At 48.5% G+C, this 22,476-nt stretch overlaps 1 protein-coding gene across 4 annotated transcripts in view; it reads left to right on the top strand.

Moving 5' to 3' along the window:
* Window positions 1–350: 350 nt before the first annotated feature.
* CAMK1G (calcium/calmodulin dependent protein kinase IG) overlaps window positions 351–22,476 on the top strand; it is a 29,728-nt gene continuing 7,602 nt past the window's right edge. The window contains exons 1-5 of one of the 4 annotated variants that reach the window (XM_008516541.2): window positions 351–564; window positions 11,398–11,518; window positions 16,273–16,401; window positions 19,159–19,233; window positions 21,478–21,616. In XM_008516541.2, coding sequence (XP_008514763.1) covers window positions 11,427–11,518; window positions 16,273–16,401; window positions 19,159–19,233; window positions 21,478–21,616 — 435 coding nt within the window. In that variant the 5' untranslated portion in view covers window positions 351–564; window positions 11,398–11,426. Of the gene's footprint in view, window positions 565–1,426; window positions 1,563–8,309; window positions 8,365–8,587; window positions 8,668–11,397; window positions 11,519–16,272; window positions 16,402–19,158; window positions 19,234–21,477; window positions 21,617–22,476 lie in introns of those variants that run through there. The other 3 variants (XM_070591039.1, XM_070591040.1, XM_070591041.1) reach the window with 3 other exon arrangements.

The following is a 22,476-nucleotide window of genomic DNA, read 5'->3' as shown; positions in this document are numbered from 1 at the left end:
GGCACTGAGGGCTCTTCAGTCTCTACTTTCAGCCAAGGTAGATATCCGACTGCTCAGGAAGGTGTTGTTAGACAACTACTCCAGCAACTGAGTGCTTAAAGGGGAAACTGAGGCAGGCAGTCCCAGAAAGCTTCTCTGATTTTCTGTTATCACTCTATTTGGGCCAATGAAAACCTATAATTTCATGTTTTATTTTTGCTTTTTATTCTTCCTCTCTCTCTATCACACACATCAATGCAAACACAATTATGCACATGATACACACACACGCACGCACACATACGAGGCACGAAAGGGCCCCTTTGCAAAAGCATTCTTCTCGATCAGACTCGGTGCTGCCGGGAGGGAGGGAAAGCAGAGCAGAGGAAAGGAAGGAGAGAGGCAAGCCACCCTAGCTACTTTTCCTCCCCTTTAAGGCTGCCTGGTTACAGTCCTGGGAAAGAAAACCTCTGCATTCCTCCCCTTTAAGTCGGTTTATTGTTAAAGCACTGGAGCAGCTAATCCTCACAGACCTGTAGGAGCTGGAGTGGGAGCACCTCGAGCCGATTCCCTCTGAGTCCCTGGGTAAGATGAACCTGCTTCTCTTCTTGGTTTTAGGAGGTCTCTTTGCTTAGCATGTGGCCCTTAGAGAGTGGGTTTGAAGAGACACTTTTGCAAGTAACTTGGGTATTTATTTCAGCCCCTGTTCCAGTCTTGCCCGATTCTTGTGGGATCAAGGGTAAGTTGTAGGTGCCTTGGAAAATAAATCTGAATGGGGGTCCAGGGGGAACCTCCGTGGGGAGCCATCTGGCCATCACTTCAGGATTGGCTTGAGTGGGAACCTTGTGCACTTCTGGGCAGGGAAAGGGGAGCAAAATATCTGTATACGCCCCTCCTGCAATGCCTGCTTTCAGGATGCGTTCTGGGCACAGTCCTCCAGGTCCCAGGGAGGGGCTGTCCATCTGCAGGGTGTCAGGACCTCCCGCATGGTTACACCTCTGCCTCCTGCTCCACCTTCATCTCTTAACCTCTCTGACCCCATCTGTCAAATGGGGCAATGTCCATTCTGCCTACCTGGCTGGGTTTTTATGAGGATTAAGAGAGGCAGTGGGCAAAAGGAGGTTGGTAAACAGCCTGTGGCTCTGCAAACCCAAGGAAGGCGGACCAGCCTCAGTCCCTCCTGGCAGGGTCCATGGACGGGCTGCGGCTCCAGGTCCCTGGCTGTGTCAGGATGCAGGACTCAGCCACGGCGGGCGTTGTCAGTCACAAGACCACTCCTTCACCTTTCCCAGAGGTGCATCTGTCTCCCTTCTGTCTTTAAACTTCCCTAGTTTAGTTCTCAGGTAAAGATGTTAAAAGGAGGTCTGGATTCACCACCACCCCCATCCGCACCGTGGCCCCTTCTCTCCACGTAACTTTGACGCACAAACATTAACCCCGAGGCTCCCGGAGGCGGCTGCCAGGGCTCCCGCTGGTCTGGCTGCAGTGCGTGGCTGGCCAGCTGCTTGCTCTGAAGCCAGATAAATTGATCATGAGGAAAACCTCTGAGAAGGCTCAAGAGAGTCAAGCAGGTTCCGTCTTGGGTAAGGAAATGATCTTTCCTAGATCAGGGGCGGGAGACAGAACCCGGCCCCTGGCAGCCCTACAGCCCCAAGCTTAATAAGCAGGGCCAAAGATGAGACCCGATAGGCCATATCACAAAGTGCTTAGTAATACTGATATGGGGACCACACTTTATAGTTTATAATGTGCTTTTAATTAATCATCTTTAGGACAAGACCATCAGGCTGATGGGGCCAATAGTATTTCTCTCTTAGTTGAGATGAGACCACTGAGACTCAAACAGGCTTGCCTGGGGTTGCAAAGCTACATGCTGGCGGTGTCCATTTGGTCATAGTAGCATTTGAACTCAGATCTTCTGACATAGTCAGTGACCACTCCATGATATTACAGATAGCTATGGGTGTGTGTGTATTAAGAGCACTCTTTAGAAAGATGGGGCGAAACTTTGGGAAAGAAGCCTGAGGTCAGACTGAGAAAAGGCTTGAGGGGCTGGGGCACTCGATGCCGGTCCCAGCCTCAATGCTGAGAAATCTGAGCGTTCCCAGGGTCCAGCCTTTCCCAGGTCATGGGAGCCCCGTGTTCCAGGGGGAATCAGTCAGGTGTGGGCATTGCATGAAAGCAGCCCAAGGAGGAGGGCAGAGGTAAGTGAAAGCCCGACAAGCACCTCTAGGAAAGAGGCAACAGGTTCCGTGGAAGGGAGGCAAGGAGACCGCGCTGTCGGCGTCTGATGGACGGGGGCTCCCAACCCAGCTCTGTCATTTACTATCTGTTTGGTTTGGGGCATTTTTCTTAACATTCTGACCCATCAGTGCCTCAGCTATGAAATGAGGTTAATGATGCCTCCCTTGAAAGGCGGCAGTGAGGCATTAAAGGAGACGATGCAGGTGAAGCGCCTAGCACCGTGTCCCACCCAGGTGATCATCCCCGGCAGGGCAGGCAGCTGGTATTATAAGGCCTGGAGCAATTCTGGCCGGGACTGCAAAGAAGCCCCCTCTAACAGGAGAGCGCCTCCCTCGCTCCCTGTCCCCCCTTCACACACGCACACGCGGCCAGAAATAAATTGCCGGCCGGAGCGCGTGCGTGCGTGCGAGTGATGGGGCGCAGCCGCAGGCTGCCGGAGCCCGCCGAGTGAATGAGCCGCAGCATGAATGAGCGGGGGAGCGGCGGCGCCCGCGCTACAACTGCAGGCGCGCCGCCACCGTCAAGGGCGAGGGGCTGCGGCTGGGCGGCTGCCAGCGTGCAAGCAAGCCCGGGGGCCCGGGGATGCACGGGCTTTCTGTGATCTTCAGACCCGTGCCCTCGGAGGGAAGGCTGGTAACTCGGAGCTTCTGGCCACAGCCGTCCTGGGCTCAGCCTGTCTTTTGTGCACCCCTCCCCAGGTGGAGATCCCTCGCCTCCGCTTCCGGGAGGCGTGGTAGTTTTGTAGTAATGAGCCCCATATCTGTATAATACAGGCATCTCTTGCATGGGTCTTAGGCTTAAAGGCAGCCTGTGGCAGACACACAGTCAACATTATTACCCTTGAAAACTCCTTAGACAGGTGCCCCAGGGGAGACCAGCATACTCCCCTGAAGAAACCCAACACACGCAGCATTCCCTACAGTGTGGCAACAGATCTCTGTTTTCTTGGTTGAGTACCAGATGAAGTCGTTGGTTTGCATTTCAGGGCCATGATGTATGAAAATATGTATATTTTTCAACACTTCAGAATCACAGTGAGATGAGATGTGCACACTGTGAGAGGCATGTGGGAGCTGAGACCAGCTGAGGGAAGAGCAGATGCATGTCTCCTGTTGTGTGCTCACCTCTATTTAAATGATTTGTTTCCCTGTCTCTCTCTCCCAGTGCCTGGTATTTAACTCATGTACCTATAAGGTGGGCCCACTGCATAGCACCTTAGAGATTGCAGAATGCTTTCATGCCACTTGATGTGTTGGGCCTCCACAGGCATGCTGAGAAATAAACAGAGCAGGGATCACGATTCCCATTCCACAGATGAGCAAACTGAGGCCCGCTGTGCTTAGGGGCACATTAAGAATAAGTAGCACACCCTGCTCTCTCCAGTGACTCCCATGTGTTAACGTCTCAGCTACCAAACAGAGCCCTAGAGAATGCTCTTCACTTCCTCTGTAAGAGGAGCACAATAAACCTCAAGCCCCACACAAATTCTGGCTTGTCACTGCAGCAGGAGGCATTTGGTTAAGCTTAAATGGGGGCTTGAGCCTGAAATAAACTGTAGGAGGCAACCGGAAAAAACCTCCTTTCTCCATGATTTTGTGAACAGAAACTGGTGTGCAGAGTTGGCCTTTGAGATGCAGGACTAGAGGGAGGGCTGGGGATGGAGTTGATGATCCTTGGAGATTCCATCCACCCAGAAGTCTCCAGCAGCCTCTAGGGTCCAGGGCCTGGGCTCTGGTAAGCTGACCAGCCACTTGAGCTGCAGCCTAGGAACTGGAAATGAGTTCTGACAGCACACAGACCCAGCCGACATGCATACGACACTGTGAGGAGAGCAGGACTGTGACGGATGGCAGCAGGCTGCTGGAAATTTCATATATTGCTCAAACAAATGGAGAATCCCAAAGCATCAGAGTTGACCTACTTGCTGTTTTCCAAAGTAAGCTCTGAGCATCTCTAGATTCCCTGGATGCTAGTAGTTGTTAGAAAAGGAAGGAGTTTCACGGTCTGGTCAATTTGGGGGATGTTAGGTTAAATAGATTAAGTAGGTGTCTTTAATGGTCCTCAGAGCCTTTAATAAGCTAATGCGGATCTCGATTCTCCAAGAAGGGGAAGCAAATCCACTTTGCTCACAGAGAGTCTCTTGGGACTAATGTTCTAAAGAACAAACTTCAGGGAACCTTAATCTAGTCCAGTCTCCTCTTTTCACTAAGGAGAAAGAGCGAAACCCAGAGAAATGAAGTGTTCTGCCCGGGGCTGCCCAGTTCCTCAGTGCCAAGCCAAGACTGGAGCCAGAACTTGAGTTCTTTCTAGCGTGCCTCTCAATCCAGAGGATGGTGGAAAGTCCAATATGGGCCAGAGTCCAGGAAACTCTGGGACCCGGGCAAGAAAATGTCCCAGCTTTAGCCTTTTTGCTCCTTTGTAACTGAGTGATTTACGTACTGCCTGACTCCATGTCCCCAGCCTGGAGGCAGAGAGCACATTCTTATTAAAGATGGTCCAACCGATAACCTCCTTCCCAAGACCCAGAGGCCTTTCTGAGTCATGCTCCCGAGAAACGGGAAACCCTGGAAGCAGACCATAAAGCAGTCTTGGGGCAGGCTGGTTCCTTTGAGGGCAGTAACAGAGCCATACATGGTCCCGCGGGAAGGCTCTGAAGCCTGCTCACCACACCCTAGAGCGATTCACACCTCCTTGCTCAGAAGCTTCAAGTGAGAGCACCAGTGAAGGGACGGTAGCTCTTCCTATAGGTAGAGTTGAGAGCCATTATCTGGGAGTTGAAGGAGGCAGAGGTGCTACTCAAAGATTCTCTCCTTCCCAGTCCCCATCTCCTCTGGTTTGTTCATGTCCAGTTTAGGAACTCTGCTGTGGGTTTGGGAAACACACTTGGACTGGATTGGATCGGATCGGATTGGATTGGATTGCATTGAATTGAATTGAATTGAAACATGATATTCCCAAGACTCTGGGACATCTTATCAGGAAGGGTACCACTCTTAAGCAATTAGACCAGCTGATTCATTTAATAAGCACCTCAAAGGAGAGTCCTAAGTGGCTGTGACTCAAAATAGGAAATTTTTCATAAGGAGGCTGTGTGGAACAGGGTAGGCAGGAGTGAGGGTCCAGAGAGAAGGTCCAGGGCAGTGTGGGGTCATGAGGTGACCTGGCACCTTCAGGGTATGGTGATGGCAATGAGGAGGCCTCTGAAGATAAACCTCGTCTGCCTTAGAGTTCTGTCTGGTGCTCCTGCTGCTGCTGTGACCCACTGGGGCCTGGGAAGGAGAAAAGGGCGGTGATGTTCTATGGAAGAAACATGTGAGGGCGCCTGCCTCCTGGGCTCCTGTCCAAGCATCCCTCTCCAGCACCTCATAAATAGCCAGGCTGAATGCCACCAAGGATCACACAGCCTATCCCCAGAAGCTCAGAAAGGGCTGCACTCAGGGGCAATGTCCTCCCGAAGACTGCGGCCTGCCCTTTAGGAAGAATTTTTCCCTCTGTAGTCTCCTCTGCTGTGAAATTTTCCAAGAGACCAGGAAGACCATCCAAAAAATATAACTGAGCACCAACCAGGAGCCAGATGCTGTACTAGGCCCAAGCTTAGGAGACAGGAGATGGACCAGGTCTCTGTCCACATGGAGCTGCTTCTCGGTGAGGATATTGACCCCAAACAAATAAACAGGAGAATTTCAGATTGTCATATGTGTTGCAGAAGAAATGATCAGGCTCGTATGATAGAGCATAACCTGGGGCTGAGGGGCTGACTCTAGATAGAATGGTTGGGGTGGGGGGTGGGGAGTGCCTCTTCAAGTGTCCCAGGGAAGTTCTGCTGACCAAGAACTGGACCCAGAATCCAACCCAGGCCCTGCATTGTCTGTCACTGAAGCGATGATGACAGAAGAAGCCAAGACAATTCTGCACTCTGTGGCTATTCTGCCCCTTCGTGCTGTTATGCTGTAGGCAGAGCCTCACAGTGAGAACTATAGAGCGGAGACCCCTACCGCCTTCCCTTCCCAGGGCACAGGGCTTCTTGCATCTCTAGAGCAATATAAAGAATATGTCACTGCCCATCGTAAGTCCAACTCCTCCCCAAAGCCTTACCTGATCAGCCCCCCGCCACGCCACCCAGGGCTTGCTTCCTCATTCACTCATTTAACAAATATGGACTGGACCCTTAGTAAGTGCCGGGCTCAGCAGCAGGCCCTAGGGATTCCAAGATGAGTAACACATGGCCCCTGCCCTTGACGCACTCACAGTCGGGTGAGGCAAACCCACACGTAAGCAATCAACCTACAATCGGCCTCTGAACCACTCTGGCCCTGATCCAATGTGCCTATTCATTTGCCAGCTCCCATCAACTAGCCTGTCTTTCTAGTTGTTTATTTATATACCTATGTTTGATCTTTCCAACTGGATTGCAAGCACTTTCAAGGGGAGCTTCATATTACAGAAATGTCTGTGTTAGTCCAGGAGGTACACAGGAGGTACTCAATAAATGCCTGTTGAACGAAGGAGTGTTACCTCCACAACTCAAAGATGGTCCCATGAATAAGGTCATTTCCTTTAGCCAGAAGCCATTTTTGCAGAATATTCTTCAGGGTCTTACCCTGTTGAGGAGCGAGGGTTCTGAACCAGCCAGGAATGCCAGCATCTACAGCGTCTCCTGAGGTCTACATGTGAAATCAGCTCTAAATTTCAGAGAATTCTATAGGGGCTGTTCCGGAGCTTTGAAACCCAGTGGTATTTGTTGCCAGAAATAGAGGGAGGGGCAGGGAGTACTTTGGAAACAAAGGAGAGCAATATTGGAGCTTCACCATTCTCAGAATTTGTTTTCTTTTCCTCTGAAACGGGCTAGTTTAAAGAAGTCAAGAGAGGAAAGGGAGGACTTTAACCGAAAGAAGCAGGATACAGCAGCAGAACCTGGGCCCCTGTCTTGGAGCCCACTCCTGGCCCTCCACCACACAGGGCACGGGGGCCTTGAGATTGCTCTGAGGTCAGGGCGGGGTGGGAAGGACGTGGGGTTTCAGATCTGGGCCCCTGAGTTTTTCACGTTGCTCTGAAGATGGAACTAAACTGTTAGGATTGAGTGTATGGGAGGAGGGGTGGGCGGGAAAGATGTTTTCTTGGAGCCTCGCTTAGGCTAAGAATACTATGTTTTTCAGCTATTTAAGAGAGATGGGAATAAAGGAACAGTGAGTACAGATCTGCTGATGAGTTGGTGATGCCTCCTGGAGAGCAGGCAGTCATTCCAGGGGGCCTCCAGAAGGGGGAGTAATGCACACCCAGCCTGAGCTGGAAAGAAGGCTCTTGATTGGCTCCTTACCTGGGAAAGCATCTTCTGCAGCCCTGTTGCTCTATGGAGGAGGAATGAGACAGAGAGGGAGAACACAAACTGACCCTGTGGATTTTGCTCTTTTTAATGTCCACCCCTTTGCCATCATCCCCTACATTCTTCATGACTTCCAGCTACAGTGTGTCTACACAGTAAGAAGTGTTTAGTTCAAACCCAGATGCTAACCACTCTGATAAGTAGAAGCTGCTGGATCTGGGGCTAAGAATCTGCAGAATGGTATCTGGCTCAAGATAGCCCTCTTTTCAAAGAGTTCATCTTCCCTAAAGCAGTCTGTACCAGTCAGGGTCCATTTGTTTCTACCTTATAGACTGTGCCCTCCAAGTCAAGGGTCAGCCCACCATTGCTTTGCTGGGAAGTCCACCTCTGGCTAGCACCTGAGCCCTGAACTGCTGTGGTCCCTCTGGGCTGCCACCCTGCCAACAGAGCAAATCAACAAATGGGCCACCAGATCTCCATTCAGCTGTACCCCCTGCTGAGAAATTCTTAACATTTCTCATACGCATTGTTAATAATAACACCACCAATTATTATGTAGCTGGGTTGCTAATTTACACACTATACTAAAATGTGCAAAGAAAATGTAGCTTCATTTCCTATAAAATCTTTCTCATGAACTCCTACTGCTCTCTACCCCAAGTGGTAAGAGGGGAGTGGGAAACTTTACGTTTGAACTTGTCTGTTATGGCATCTCAATGTCTTCAGGTTTAACAAAGAGTCTCATTTTACTGACCCAGAGTCTTCCAAGAAGATACACGGACCTGAGATGGCCTTTCCTCCTCCTGCTCTATTTCAAGGTGGTATTTTATGTTATAAGGTGCTTACTTCACCTGCCTGTGGTATGGAGAAGGGGTCTCAGACTTATCAGGGACCATGGAGCCCGCAGTCCTCTGGGATCTCACCAGAGGCTGACTAGTGACCTCTAGGTGTACTGGCCCATCTGGCCCATAAGTTGTCATGCTGACACCCTCCACAAAAGGCCCTGATCCAAGCCCTTTGTTTCCACTTGATAAGACTGATTGCAGCCACCTCTTCTTCTGGACCCCAGGTGACAGGCCGACGAGCAGCTCTCCCTCCCGTCACCTGGGCCATGGGCAGAGGTGAGCTGGTAAATGTTTAACGACTGGTTCTTGGGGGGTGGTGGAGGAGTGAAGGAGAAGCCATAATTGTAGCACTTGCCTGTTTCCATGGTGTAAATACTCCCACTGTGGTGGATTTCAAGCTAACAACATGAGGCCATGAAGCGTGGAGCTGGGAAGAGACATGCACAGTTGACTGTCATGAGCTAGTACAAGCTGGCTTCAGCTCCCACAGGCCCAGGGGACTTTCTGGAGTCCCTGCAGGTCACGAGGCACTGTCTTGCTCATCTCCTTCCTCCAGGCCCACCTCATGATTACTTATACCCTGTTAGATGTGGCTGCCGTCAGAGTTCCTCCTAGGTTTGTAGTCTCCCACCAGCAGGGTCCCCGGAAGCCCACCCATCCCATGGTGATGGAGAGTCACCCCCATTCCTGGAGGGATGTTTTACTCCAAGAGAGTGAAAGGAAAGATGTGTGCTTCTGACAACTACACCGTCTGTCTCCCCCATCTCCTTCCCAGGATCCACTTAGGCCAAAAGTATCGGTCTTCCCACATCTCTTCCTCTAGCAAGGACCTCACTTTGTGTCACGTTCTTCTTATTTCCAGGGTCTTAAGCCTCATAGTTGTGTCTTAATGGCAGAGGAGGTTTCCCTCTATCCTATGGAAACTGTTTCATGACATGAGTCCTGCAGATGGGGATTACCAGGGATGAAAATACATCAATTTAACATCCCCCAAATATTATCTGTTACAACTGTTTAACATGTGTGAGACAATGTGCTAATTCTCTATGCACACTATTTTATTTAACCATCACCATAATCATAAGGCGATTTGTTTCAATATTACAAATGCGTTAATAGACTCAAAGAGGTTAATAACTTGCCTAAGGCCGTTTAACGAGCAGAGGTAGGATTTGAACTCAGGTTGACCTCCAAACCTACGCTCTTTACCTGATGATAAATTGTGGAGGCACAAATTTTCTCTTTGTTCTGAGGCTGTTAGAAGATCTCGTGGATTCTGCAGGCACTTTTTCAAATGGAGAAGGAGGGTCATTGCCTACGAGGGGCAGCTATTAGATATATTCTTTACTTCTCCGTCAGGTCCAAGGAGTATGGGGGAGAGGGTGTTGGCAGAAATGGTGTCTCACCCATCACTCCCAGACGCTCAGTACCTGCCATCCAGCTGTAGTAGAGATAGCTAGGGTGGAGTACCCTAAGGAACAGAGATTTTTCTCCAACCCCCCCAACCACACCCCAAGTACATGCTTCTCTCTAGTATTCATGACCTCAGTAAAGGCACCATCACCTCCCGATGCTCCTACCAGAAATGTGACAGTCAGCTTAGACTTCTCTCACCCCAATGTAGGTACATCACCTGGTATCATAGATAATTGGACCCCCAGAACATATCCCGGGTCCACTTACTTCTCTCCTTCACTATCACCATTGTCCAAGCCACCATCAGCTCTCTCCTAGACTTCCGCCTCCTACCTGGTTTCCATGGATCAGCTCTTGCCCCCTCCACTCCCTTCTCCTCAGAGCAACTAGAGTGAGCTCTTTAAAACATCAGTGGTGTAATTTAATCCCTTGCTAAAAATCCTTCAATGTCTTCCAGCCTCACTTAGAAGAAAATCCAGGATCTTTAACGGAGTCTCTAAGGCCTTGTATGGTCTGTCCTCTGCCTGCCTCTCCCTGCCGTCTCACCACCCCATGCCATGCAGAGTTCACTCTGCTCCAGTCACACTGTCCCTTCATGCTCTTTTCCTCCCTTGGGCAAAATTTTGCATTTTATTCCTTCTGCCAAAATGCTCCTTTGTACACTCTATGTTTGGCTGGCTCCTTCACAAACTTGCAGTCTCAGCTTAAAGATGACCTGCTCAGAGAGGCCTCCCCTGACTTTCATTGAAAGAAGACCCTCCCTGCCAATCCCTCTCACAAGCCCAGATTTTATCTTTCATGATAAAACCCCACACTTTGTCACCATATGCATGTTAGTTTACTTGCTTGTTGCCTGTCTCCTCCAGCCTGCCAGCCCAGGAGGGCAGGGCCATCATCCTTGTTGCCCATCAGTACATATCCAGAACCTTATAGGTGTGATTGAATGCATCTGGTAACTCCAGAACTCTGACATAAAGTTAGGACAAGATTCAATTCAGATTTTAATGAATAACTATTTCCCAGCACTGTGCTCAATGTTGTGGGAGTTACAGAGGGAACACAATGCTCATTCATCTGCCATTCATTCGTCTAACCCATAACAGGTAGGAGAGAGGCAGGAGGAGGAGATCATAGAGCTGTGATAATAGAAAGGAAGACAGGCCGACTCCATGGTCTGAATAAACACCTTGGTGATCCCCTGTAACACAGGAAACACCTCAGCTCAGCTCAACTCCCCTCAAGCTGGATATTCCCATGTTGATCTATCCATGTACATGTTATTGCCCTTCAGCACATAGGTACGAAATGGAACTTCCACTACCAGACTCTAAACAGCTCGAGCACCTGGCCAGCACAAGGGCAGGGAGTAGACGTTCCATACATTTGTAGATGTCCAGTAATTTAGAAAGCAAGTGAAGAGAATAGTCTTATTTTCGCCAGTTATCCAGGTTTCACTCCTAATTCTTCCTTCTAGCTATTCCACATAGAATTGAGAATTTTAGATTCTTTGTACTACTGGTTCTCATCTTATTTGAAAAATTAGCTGATCAGACCCTCTCTTTCCTCCCTCCCTCCCTTCCTCAAACAAAGCATCCCCAGAAGCTTCAACTCTGGAGGCAATGGGTCGAAAGGAAGAAGATGACTGCAGCTCCTGGAAGAAACAGACCACCAACATCCGGAAAACCTTTATCTTCATGGAAGTGCTGGGCTCGTGAGTCCTGGGGCTGAGATGGGGAGGCTGGGCTGCCGGCTGTGGGGAGCTAGAAAAGACTTGTTCTGGGCAAGCAGCAACTGATAAACGGGGGCTGCGCTGCTGTGACATCATATCAATAGCTCTGAGGGACCTGGGAGGTCGAGAAGGGGCCTTGGGGTTAGAGTAGGGAAGGTCCCTGGGGTAATACAGAAGATGATTTAATACTCCGGAGCCCTCAGGGAATACCAGGCCTTTCCCTCAGGTTCTACCACCTGAGCCCCCTCCTTCCCCAGTGACCCTCACCCTACTTCCAGATCTGTGACAACCTGTGAGTTCTTGCCCTGGTGGCAAGAAAGAAGAGTTCTGGAGCATTTCCAGAGATTCAGTGACCTAGAACTTCCCTGGGCCTCCTCACCCAGCTTCTCCATTTCTCCTGGCAGTAAGCAGCTCAACGCCAACAGGTCTGCTGTAGATGGAAGAGAAGGGGCTTCTGAGGCTCAGGGAGCTGAAGGGCTACACACACTGGAATCAGTTCCCCACCACCACCATCCTCTCTGCTCCATATTTAAGTGCCATGTTGGAAAAATAAAGTCACGCTGTAGCCCAAACTCCTACCAGCCTCCATGGTGTCTGCGCCTGCCCCTTGACAACGATTACACGGCTCGAGGAGCAGAGACAGCTTGTCTGGAGCTGACTCTCCACTTAGTCCTGCCTTTCCTCCGGGAGGTCGCAGTCTCTGACGCAGGCTGGCAGCAGCTCTGGGCCACCAGCTCCCATTGCCCCAGAACCCCAGCTGGTCAGCTAATTAGTCTGGGCTAATTGGGCCTGGGGAAGTGAGGGGCAGTTAGTGGGCTGTCCATTCAAGCGAGCTTTCACTTTAGCCAACTCTGGCTAAGTTTAGCTCCCTCTGCCTTGGCTGGGAGGCAATGACCTCAGGCAATGACAGCTGCCCACGCTCTCAGCTGTAGACAGAGAGGAGCCAGGCTCAGCCCTGAGAGGTGGCCTCTGAGCCCTCCCTGCCCAGACAAGTGTTGGGCTCTGCACACACAAGGATCTCAGTGGAGGCGCTGGTCATCAGAGCATTGGTCCTCCATCAAGGCCCTTTGCCAAGACGGGGGTGGCTAGAGAGGGGGTTTTTGGCAAGAGGGAGAGACAAGACTGATGAGTGAATCAGAAATGATTTTCTAAGCATCCCAAAAGTCAAGCGAAGGGGGAGAAGGATGCCCAAGTTGACAAGAGCTTATTCACTGTGCTGTAGGACTGTCAGAGGACAGACATGCACTGTCCTCATGGAGCTCAAGGAAGTCTGCCACAGCAGCCACTAAACCTAGGGCTACAACAGAGTCACCCAGGGACTTTTAACTGTGAAAATGTTTAAGTCAATAAAAGGTAAAGTAATAGTACAGTGAACACCAACAAACCCACCACCTAAATTCAAAAATCATTAACATTTCACTGTGCTTGCTCTACATACACACACACTTCACTGAACAATTTGTAAACAGGTTGCATACATCATGGCGCATCACCTCTGAATCCTCCCATCTGCATCCCCTAAGAATAAAGGCCTTGTCTTCCAAATCCACAATATCATTGTCACGCTCAAAAAAATTAATAATTCCCTAATATTTTAACCTAGGTAACTTTTTAAAAATACTGATTCCTGGTCCTAGACCTGCTACACCAGGATTTGGGGAGATAGGACCCAGTGGCCAGAAATCTTTATTTTCAGTGCCTCTGGTGGCTCTAACACACCCAGCCCTGCACTGATTTGAGGGCAATGGGAGGACAAGACAGGAGGCAAGTCACAGCTGATGCAGTGGTTAGCGCTGGGCAAAGGGTAAAAAGAGAAGGCACCTCTGCGGTGCTCAGGAGGGGGACAGGCAGCCCGAGGATGCAGACGCCAAGCTGAGGTGCTGTGGAGTGGGGAGCCATTGGGCAAAGCAGCTTCCCTTGATCAGGGTGCACCAGAATCCCATGACAAAGATCTCTTCTCTCTGGTCCTCAGCTCCTCTGGAACAACCCACCAGGGAGAATAGGCTTTTGCTAAATCTGCTCAGAAACCATCCACAATTCCAGTGGCCTGGGGCAGCCGTAGGGACAACGGGCAGAGCTAGTCCATAGCAGGGGGTATGTCACCCAAGTCCCAGACCTCCTCTTCTCACTTCCCAGGAAGAGATTTTTCTCCTTGATTTCGTCCACCACCTCTGCCAGCACCCAGGCTTCCAGCAAGAGTAGAGAGCTCTTCAGAGTAGGAAACACAAACCACGTTCTATCGCAGCAAGCATTCCTGGTTCTGAAGGCTCTGCCTGTCTTGCCTTCTGACCCGAGCAACCTTGCCCTCTCAAAGCTAGCTCTCTGCTCCCCAATCTGACAGATGGCACAATTTAGTCTTCTAATCCTCTCCCTGCCCTGCCAGACACACTCCAAACACACACACACACACACACACACACGCACTCACACACACTGTATAAAACAGCCTCAGGCAAAAGAGTAGTAACACCATTTCAAATTGCACAATTCTAGGAGGTGCCATTTATATACACTGCAATGCAAATGGCACCCCTGAAAGCCTAATCTGATCTCATTCCAAAAGAGTAGCCAGAGCGGGTGTCAGCTTTGAAAGCATGGGACCATCCATGAGTGGTTCTAAAGGCGCAGATGGAAGGGAGAATTATGAAAGTGGAGCCTAGAGTGTCACAGGTGCAAGGAATCTTTAAGGCCAGGTGATTCAATTCTCTCATTTTACAGATAAGGAAAGTAGGGCCTAAAGATGAGCACAACACATATCTAATCCCAGGCCAAATTTCTCACACATCCATCCATCATCCATTCATCCATCCATTCATTACACAGACATTTGTGGAGCATTTTCCATAAGCATCCAGGCATAGGACCTGGTGTCCATCCCCTTTCATCTCCCGTTACTCCCTGCCTTATACTTCACAAACGGTGCTGGACTACCCTCTGGCAGCCCCACCCCTACCTGCTGTTCTGCACCTTCATGCTTTTTCTCATGCTTCCTCACTCCCACCCGAAACATCACTTCCAATTTGTTTTTTCATTGGGCTAACTCTCACTCATCCCTTAAAACTGAGCTCAGGGTGTTCTTAAGTCAGAGGGTCATGAATTATGTGCTCCTCAGCTATCCCAAGTGGTCACATTGTACAAACTAGGAAAGAGTGCCCTTTTCTCTGGGCTGCTGTCTACCGGAGGAAAAAAATGTTGTAATAATTATTGTATGAAAATGTACAGAGGCTCCAAGGTGAATGGCATCTGCTGGAGGTGTGCAGTGTACAACCTGCCCAACCAGAGCAGCGTCCATTTCCTGTGGTCTCATAATACACCCTGCTTATCTGTATGTGTCTATATCTTACACTAGATTCTAAGCCAGACCAGCACTGATCCCAGTGCCAAACACAGAGAGGTTCTGTCAGCTCCACAAGCTTTCATTGAATACCGGATAACATTTTTCAAATCAAATGTGAATTGCTTATTTGTCTGTTTCTTCAGTTGGCTACAGGCTCCTTAAGAGCAGAAATACTTACCTCTTTCTCTCCAGTGTCTAGGACTCAGTAGATGCTCAATAAACCCTGATTGAAGAGAGGAGTGAATAAATGAATGAAGGGAGCAAGCTCTGAAGGCTCTGATTAACTCACTTCCAAGGGCAGCTGGGGAAACAGAAAGCTCAGACACAGGAAGCACCGAGTACTTTCTAATGCAGATTCTGAAAGTCCTTACACAGCTTGAGTGCTATTGGCCTGCATTCTAGAATATCCAGATGGCAGGGGCGAGCAGGCCTCAGCTGTTTCCTCACTTAAACCCTCTCTTCTCTCATGACTACCAGGTGTTCTCCCTAATGATACTCAAATGATAATAGTAATAACAATAATAGTATCTAACACATCTGGTTTAATAGATGTCAGGAAGGCTTTTAAGCACTTTACATATATTAACTCATTTAATCTTCTAAACAACCCTGTGAATCAGAAACTATTGACATTCCCACTTTCCAGACAAAGAAACTGGGTATATAGAAGTTAAGTGGCTTGTCACCCAAAAAGCTGAGATTCTAACATCAGCAATCAGGCTCCAGCATCCACCTCTAGTTAACTGCTATTCTGATGGCCTGGTCTCCAGAGGACCTCCTTCAAACCAAGAAGCCCCTAAGTTAGAATCCTACCATGTGTTTCCGTTGGATTCCATCTTCTTCATCTTCAGAAAGCCTGCCCCAGAGCTGCTGGGTTCTGTCTTTTGTTCTCATAGATCCTGCTGAATAGAGGATGCTCAGCCCCTTGCCTCTGATCATTGGTTCAAGGTGATTATCACCATCTAAAACTGATCCAGGAGTCTTTTCTTGCTCACTGTGTCTGAGCCCTGTCCCCCAGTGCTACCTCCAACTGCCATTCCAGTGTGCCACAAAGCACATAGACTCTGCAGTGGCCTCTCTTTAATGGGTTTGCCAAGTGGAGAAATCTCTCCATAGCTGAAGCAGTCTCTGGGAGTCATTCTCAAATTATAGAACCAGGAAATAGCAACTACCTAGTCCCTGTGTCTGTAGTAGAATCTTTTCCTTCCCACATGATATGAAAGAAAGGACACAATGGCAAATCAGGTAGGCTCTGCCGTCACTGCAGCTCATCAGGTACTGGAAGGACAATGGAAACTAATTACCAACCACCTTCCTTCACCTACCCTTTGGTTTTGCCTCCGGCAATGTTCTCTAGCCAGCCAGGACTAATTTTTGTCTCCTGGTGTCTTCTACTCAGAGGAGCTTTTTCAGAAGTTTTCCTGGTGAAGCAAAGGGTGACTGGGAAGCTCTTTGCCCTGAAGTGCATCAAGAAGTCCCCTGCCTTCCGGGACAGCAGCCTGGAGAATGAGATCGCCGTGTTGAAAAAGTGAGTGCGTCTTAGGGTTGGTCAGGTACAACTGTGGGATCACAACATTTCCTTCACAAATGACCTTCGAGAAGGACTAGGGCTGGATTTCCACACCCAAAAGCGTTGCTCCCTTTGATTGCGCTGATGGGTTAGTTTGATCAATCAGCTAAGTTTAGCCAGACAGCTGTCTTGGCTGATTTTTTTCCCCCAGCAAATTGACTAGTGAACGAACTGGTAGCAGAACAGCTTTGCACGTGTTGACCAGAGAGTAATTAGCTTAAAGGAACAAAAGTCAGTTGAGGGCCCATACGAGGAAGAATCAATAATGAAGGAAGATTTGGAAATTAGCCTCAGTTTATACCAGGGCAATTGCAGGTTCAGCACCCCAACCATCATGATAGAGGCTACACTAACAAATCATCGGACGGTTACGGCAGGTCTCATATAACAAACCCTTGTAGACCTCTTACATGTGCCAAAACTGTGTTAGGCATCAGCGCCACAAGAATGAGGCTGACAAAATTCCTTACCCTCAGGCTCACATTTTCTGGGCAGAAACAAAGCTGCTCGTAACAAATTCTAATCCAGTTGAATGTGAGCCACACTAACAGAAGGCAGGGTTTGGAGCAGACGTTTATTCTGCCTACATGTGTGTTTTCATGAGTATCGATTATTAAGTACATTTTCAAAGAAGAGGGTCCTTGAATTTTGTGGAGGCGGGAGGAGCAGTGCAGAAAAGGAATTCAGGCTGAGAGTAGCATAAACTTTGACATAGACTCATGGAAGTGCAAGGGATGTTGGGGAAGAGTTAGTACTGGAAACCCCTTAACCTAGAGTGAGTACCACCAAGGGACAGGAGATGAAACAACGATCGGCGGGACCTCATTATAAAGGGTCTTGGATGTCATGATCAAGAGTGTTGACTTTATTCATGGACAGAGAAAAGTCATCAAAGGGTCTTACAGAAGGAATCACATGATCAGGTTTATATTTTAGAGTCATCCCTCTTACGCATGGTGAGTATGGACTGGAGGATGCCAGCCTACAGGATGGGAGACCAGTCACAAGACTTTCTCAATAATCTAGGCAAGGGATGAGGATACAAGCAAAGGTAGTGGTGGGATCATGTGGTGGCAAGGAGACTGCATTCAAGAGACATTTCAAAGAGAGAAGTGATTGGGTTTGGGGTTGGCTGATAAGAATGTAAAAGAGAAAAGCATTAAAAATGGCCCTGAGATTGAATGATTAAGTGCACAGTAATATCATTGCTTGGGATAGAGAACAAAAAGGATATGTAGGCTTGGAAGGAGGAAATAGAAAAAAAAATTGATTAGACATATTGAATATAAATATCCACCTATCTCTACATGGAGGTGTCTGGGAGGATGTTGGAGATACAGGTCTGGGCTCCAGAGAGATCAGAGCAGAGAGAGACTGTAGACTCAGAGAGAACAAAGACTATGCTGGTCTTTCTTATCATTGCTTTGTATCATCAATCCCTAACAGCATAGGTGCTCAATAAATATTTGTTCACTGAGTGAATCAATGATAAATTAGTGTTAGCATTGTCAACTTATAAGCGTAATTGAATCCATTGTGTAACCACCGCAAGAGGTCTATATTTTAGAAATATCTTAAAGATGATAGCTGCTATTGATTATGTGTTTGCTATTCCCCAGGCACTGTACTAAGCATTTGACATGCAATACCTTTTTAGTCCTGATATAATCCTAGAAGAGAGATGTACCTTGTAGACAAGGAAAGTAAAGCTTAGAAGATTTGGGTAAGCCAGCCGAAGTTTAGTAAGTGCCTAAGACGGATCTGAACTCAGACCCAACTGAAGTCAAGTCTAAGGTCTTAACCCCTGTGCTGCACAGCCATGAGTAAAACGTCTTAGAAATTGTCTTCCGGCACAGGATGTGCAGAATTGCTGCCTTCGAAACCAAGGCCCCAGTTAATATGATCGTTCTGCTTGCCTCACCCTCTGAGGAATCCCAGGCAGAGAAAATCAAGAGCCAGGTTTCCCAACTGCATCGCTATTGACATTTTAGACCAGAGAATTCTTTGTTGGGTTGGGGCTATCCTGTGCCTTGCAGGATGTTTAGCAACATTCCTGCCTCTACCCACTAGATGCCAATATCACTTCCCCCCTCCTCAGTCGTGACAAAAATGTCTCTAGATATTGTCAAATGTCCCCTGAGGGACAAAATAGCGCCTGGTTGAGAATCACTGGTCTAAGGCATCCCACAGAACTGACCCCCAGAACGGGCATCTGCCCTGCTTCTCACAGTATCCTGGAACAATAGTTTTGCAACACTTCCTCCATGATTACTCAGGAGGAGGCTTAGTTAACTTGAATCCCTCCTGCTGCAGTCGACTTTCTTCATGTGATGCTTCTGAAGGAGATCTGGGTACCCATTTTATAGAATAACCTAGTTTGGGGCGCTCCCTTAGCCTTCCTCGGTTCTTTTAGCTCTCCTCTTGGGTAAAGTTTAAAGAGATTCCTAAAGTAACAATGAAATGTTTGTTCCCTAAAGGCAAGATAATCACTTATCCATTCAAAAATAGAGATGGAACGCCACTCTGGAAATCTTTCCTCTGGGATTTCTTCGTGACTGCCTACTTATTAGGAAGGCTTCACAAGGACGTGATCTTCCTAAACATTGTCACCAAAAGTCTCTAACAGAAATAAAAGTCCAGCTGGGCTGGGTCTGCAAGCTTTGTCTGGACAACCTAAGCCACATACCTTTCACCATGACTTTTACTTTTCCCCAGGATCAAGCATGAAAACATCGTGACCCTGGAGGACATCTACGAGAGCACCACCCACTACTACCTGGTCATGCAGCTGTAAGTGAAGGTGACCCGCTTCCTCCACAGACGTCTCGTGGGGCCTGGGAGGCCTAGAGGAGGCTGGTCGGTAGTGAGGGAAGGATGGTGATTAAAAGACAAAATCAGGAATTAGTTCACGAGGCTCTGAAATGCCAAGAGTTCTTTGAGGCTCAGTGTGCCTCTGGTCGTAGACATGTTCTGTGTGGGCCAACGGGTAAAACCAGGGCTGATTATTGAGTCGGTACATTCCAGTTTAGCCTCACCAGTTGTTAAAATATTTCCCACCAGCCAGCAATTAGCTGGAACTCCAACCCATCTATCCTCCCCTGCTGCCCCAGCCCCTCCTCGCAGACTTTTTGGACCTCTCCACAAACCTATAGCTGAAGGGGTAATGCCTGGCATAGCAGGGGCCTCCAGAATCCTTCTCTGGCACCATGACTTGAGCCCATTTTGACCAGTCTGTCCATGTCCATCAAACTGGATATTAAAAGTTTTAACCTCACTCCAGGGTAAAATTACTGTGGGAATAGAAGCCATAGATAGATAAGTTTCAATTCAATATAGAGAAAGACTTTCTCAAAAGGGAGCCACCCAAAGTTAAAACAGGCTGTGATTGTGTATGTCCATCTGTGGGACAGAAATGGTACCTCATTATGAAGATTTCTGCATCATTGTCATATATAGAGGAGAGTTCTGCCTGAGAGTGACTGCTGTAGGGGTTGGTCAGTGCTCCTGAGGACTCAGTCTTGGGCTCAGAGACACTTCTATTTATAAAGTAGACACACACACACACACACACACACACACACACACATCATCATTCTGCAATTTCAGTGTAGCTGGATGCAGTGCTTTGACTGACAGGCTGATTCCTCAGAAATTTTAATGAGCTAACTCAGACCTAAGCAGCCTATTAACTCCTAGGCTTGCCTGAGGCCCAGTGACTAGAGGTAGCAATCATGGGAGTGAGGTTGGGGGTGCCCAGAGCTGCACTAACAAATGAGCAGGGACCATGTGGCACCTTAATGAGGCCAAGTCAACAGAATTAGCACATAGTCATTCAGACAGCTAAGGGGAAACAGGGAACTGGGCGGATTTAGATGTCATTGAAGAGCCACCAAGCCTACCAGAGGGCCAGCTCCAGGGCCCAGGCTACTCCTAGTCAGGAATTTGTAGTTGTGTACAAAGAGTATCTTTCTCATGGGCCTGCAGCCCCTATAGCAGAGCCCAAGACAGAGATGCAAGACAGAAACGAAAGGAGTAAGATGTGTGCATTCTGTTGGGAGAAGTCTATGCCCTCATAACTATATGATCCTGTCATGTGTGCCTATCCACATCCGATGTCATGGAACAGTGGGAAGGGAGGATGGACGGTGAGAGGGTTGGAAACTCTGGCTCATGGTTGAAGTAGTCTGGGATGTTTATCCCAGAGGAGGCCTCAGGAAAGCATTTCACTGTCTGCACATACTTGAAAAGATTCACGTGAAAGGATGGTATTCTTGTTCTGTGTGGCACTAATGGGCGGAATTGATATCTGCTGATAGAAACAGTTGAGTGCCATCAAAATATATAAAAATATTGAGAAAGTGACAAAAGATAGAATAGTCTGTCTTAGGAGGTAGGGCGTTCCCCACCACTGAGATGTTCCAGTACTGACCAGAAACTTCTTGGCAAAAATTGTGTAGGTGGCATTCAAGAGTTGAGGGCTGGACTTGATCTTAAAGCTCCCCTGAGTCCTAAGATACCATGTCATTTGAGCCTCAAAACACCACCAGAGCTCCACCCCATAATTCCAGCTTGAGGTAGCCCAATTTTCCAAAATGAGGAAAGAAATCATGGCTTAAGCAGTTACTCTCTTTGCACACCCTCTCTTGCCTACTTTGCCTGACTCCAGTTTCACCTCTCCTTTTCATCATGGCTTCCTGTGTCCTAGGCCAGGAAAGAAAGCAGCTAAGAAATAAGTCCACAATAAGGGATTATCAGCTCCTTGCTAGACCCTATCCAGGAGCATTTTGCATTTTAAAGGAAGTTTCCAGGGAGAGGTTAATTGTGGCCCAAAGAAATGACTCACTAATGACATCATTCAAACACCCAAAGGAGGGGTTCTAAAATTGGGGTGGTCCTCCTTGCATCCCTCGAATAATGGTCTGTGGGCACCTGCCTGTTCCACCGCAGCTGTGAGCCCCTGGCTACAGAACAAACACATTCATGTCCCTTTGACATGAACTAACAACTGGATGCCTGTCTTTGCCCTGTGCCCAGTGTTTCTGGTGGGGAGCTCTTTGACCGGATCCTGGAGCGGGGTGTCTACACAGAGAAGGATGCCAGCCTGGTGATCCAGCAGGTCTTGTCAGCAGTGAAATACCTCCACGAGAATGGCATCGTCCACAGAGACTTAAAGGTGCCCAGGCGGGAGTCCTTGGTGGGAAACAAAGAATGACCCTTTAGGAAGCTGCATGGGTCTTGGGCAGTCTAAGCTCTGTAAAATGAGAGGGTTGGATGAATAGAATAAGGCCCCTTCTGCCCTCAGATTCCTTAAACAAATCTTGGTTGACTGAAGAATCATTGTTAATTTGTACCCAAGCCTTTTCGTGAACTTTTCGCTAGGCCTCACTCTATTAGGATACCAAAATCAACCATATGTTTCTTGAACCCAGCCATAGTCAAAATCAAGCGTAATAAATACCTACTGAGGATCAACATTGCAGCAGGCATGTGCCAGACTTTAGAGAGATCAGAGACAATGAACTAAGGGTTAATTCCTCAAAAAACAAACAATCTCAGAGCCGGCCCTGGGACCAAGCAGTTAAGTTCGCACACTCCGCTTTGGTGGCCTAGGACTTCGCTGCTTCGGGTCCTGGGTGCAGACATGGCACCACTCATCAGGCCATGCTGAGGCGGTGTCCCACATAGCACAACCAGAGGCACTCACAACTGGAATATACAACTATGTGCTGGGCAGCTTTGGGGAGAAGAAAAAAAAAAGATTGGCAACAGATGTTAGCGCAGGTGCCAATCTGCAAACAAACAAAGAGTCTTGGGGTAGTTGGGGATGAGGAAAGGAAGGGATTAGGACATTGATGGCTACAAAGCTGAGCAAAGTCAGGACCATAAGCAGAATACAGAATGCTGAAGTGCAGGGCATGAGGGTGCAGGTAGGAAGAAGGAGGGAGGAATAGGGGGAGATGAGCTTGGCCTTGAAGTCAGGAGCCCAGGCTGCAGCTTCCTAAGAAATTACACACTGTGGGGATGGAAAGAAAT

This window comes from Equus przewalskii, chromosome 23 (genome assembly GCF_037783145.1).
Source record: "Equus przewalskii isolate Varuska chromosome 23, EquPr2, whole genome shotgun sequence".
Classification (NCBI taxonomy): domain Eukaryota; kingdom Metazoa; phylum Chordata; class Mammalia; order Perissodactyla; family Equidae; genus Equus; species Equus przewalskii.
The sequence above is the reverse complement of the archived record's forward strand: the minus strand, read 5'-3'. Positions and strand labels throughout refer to the sequence as shown.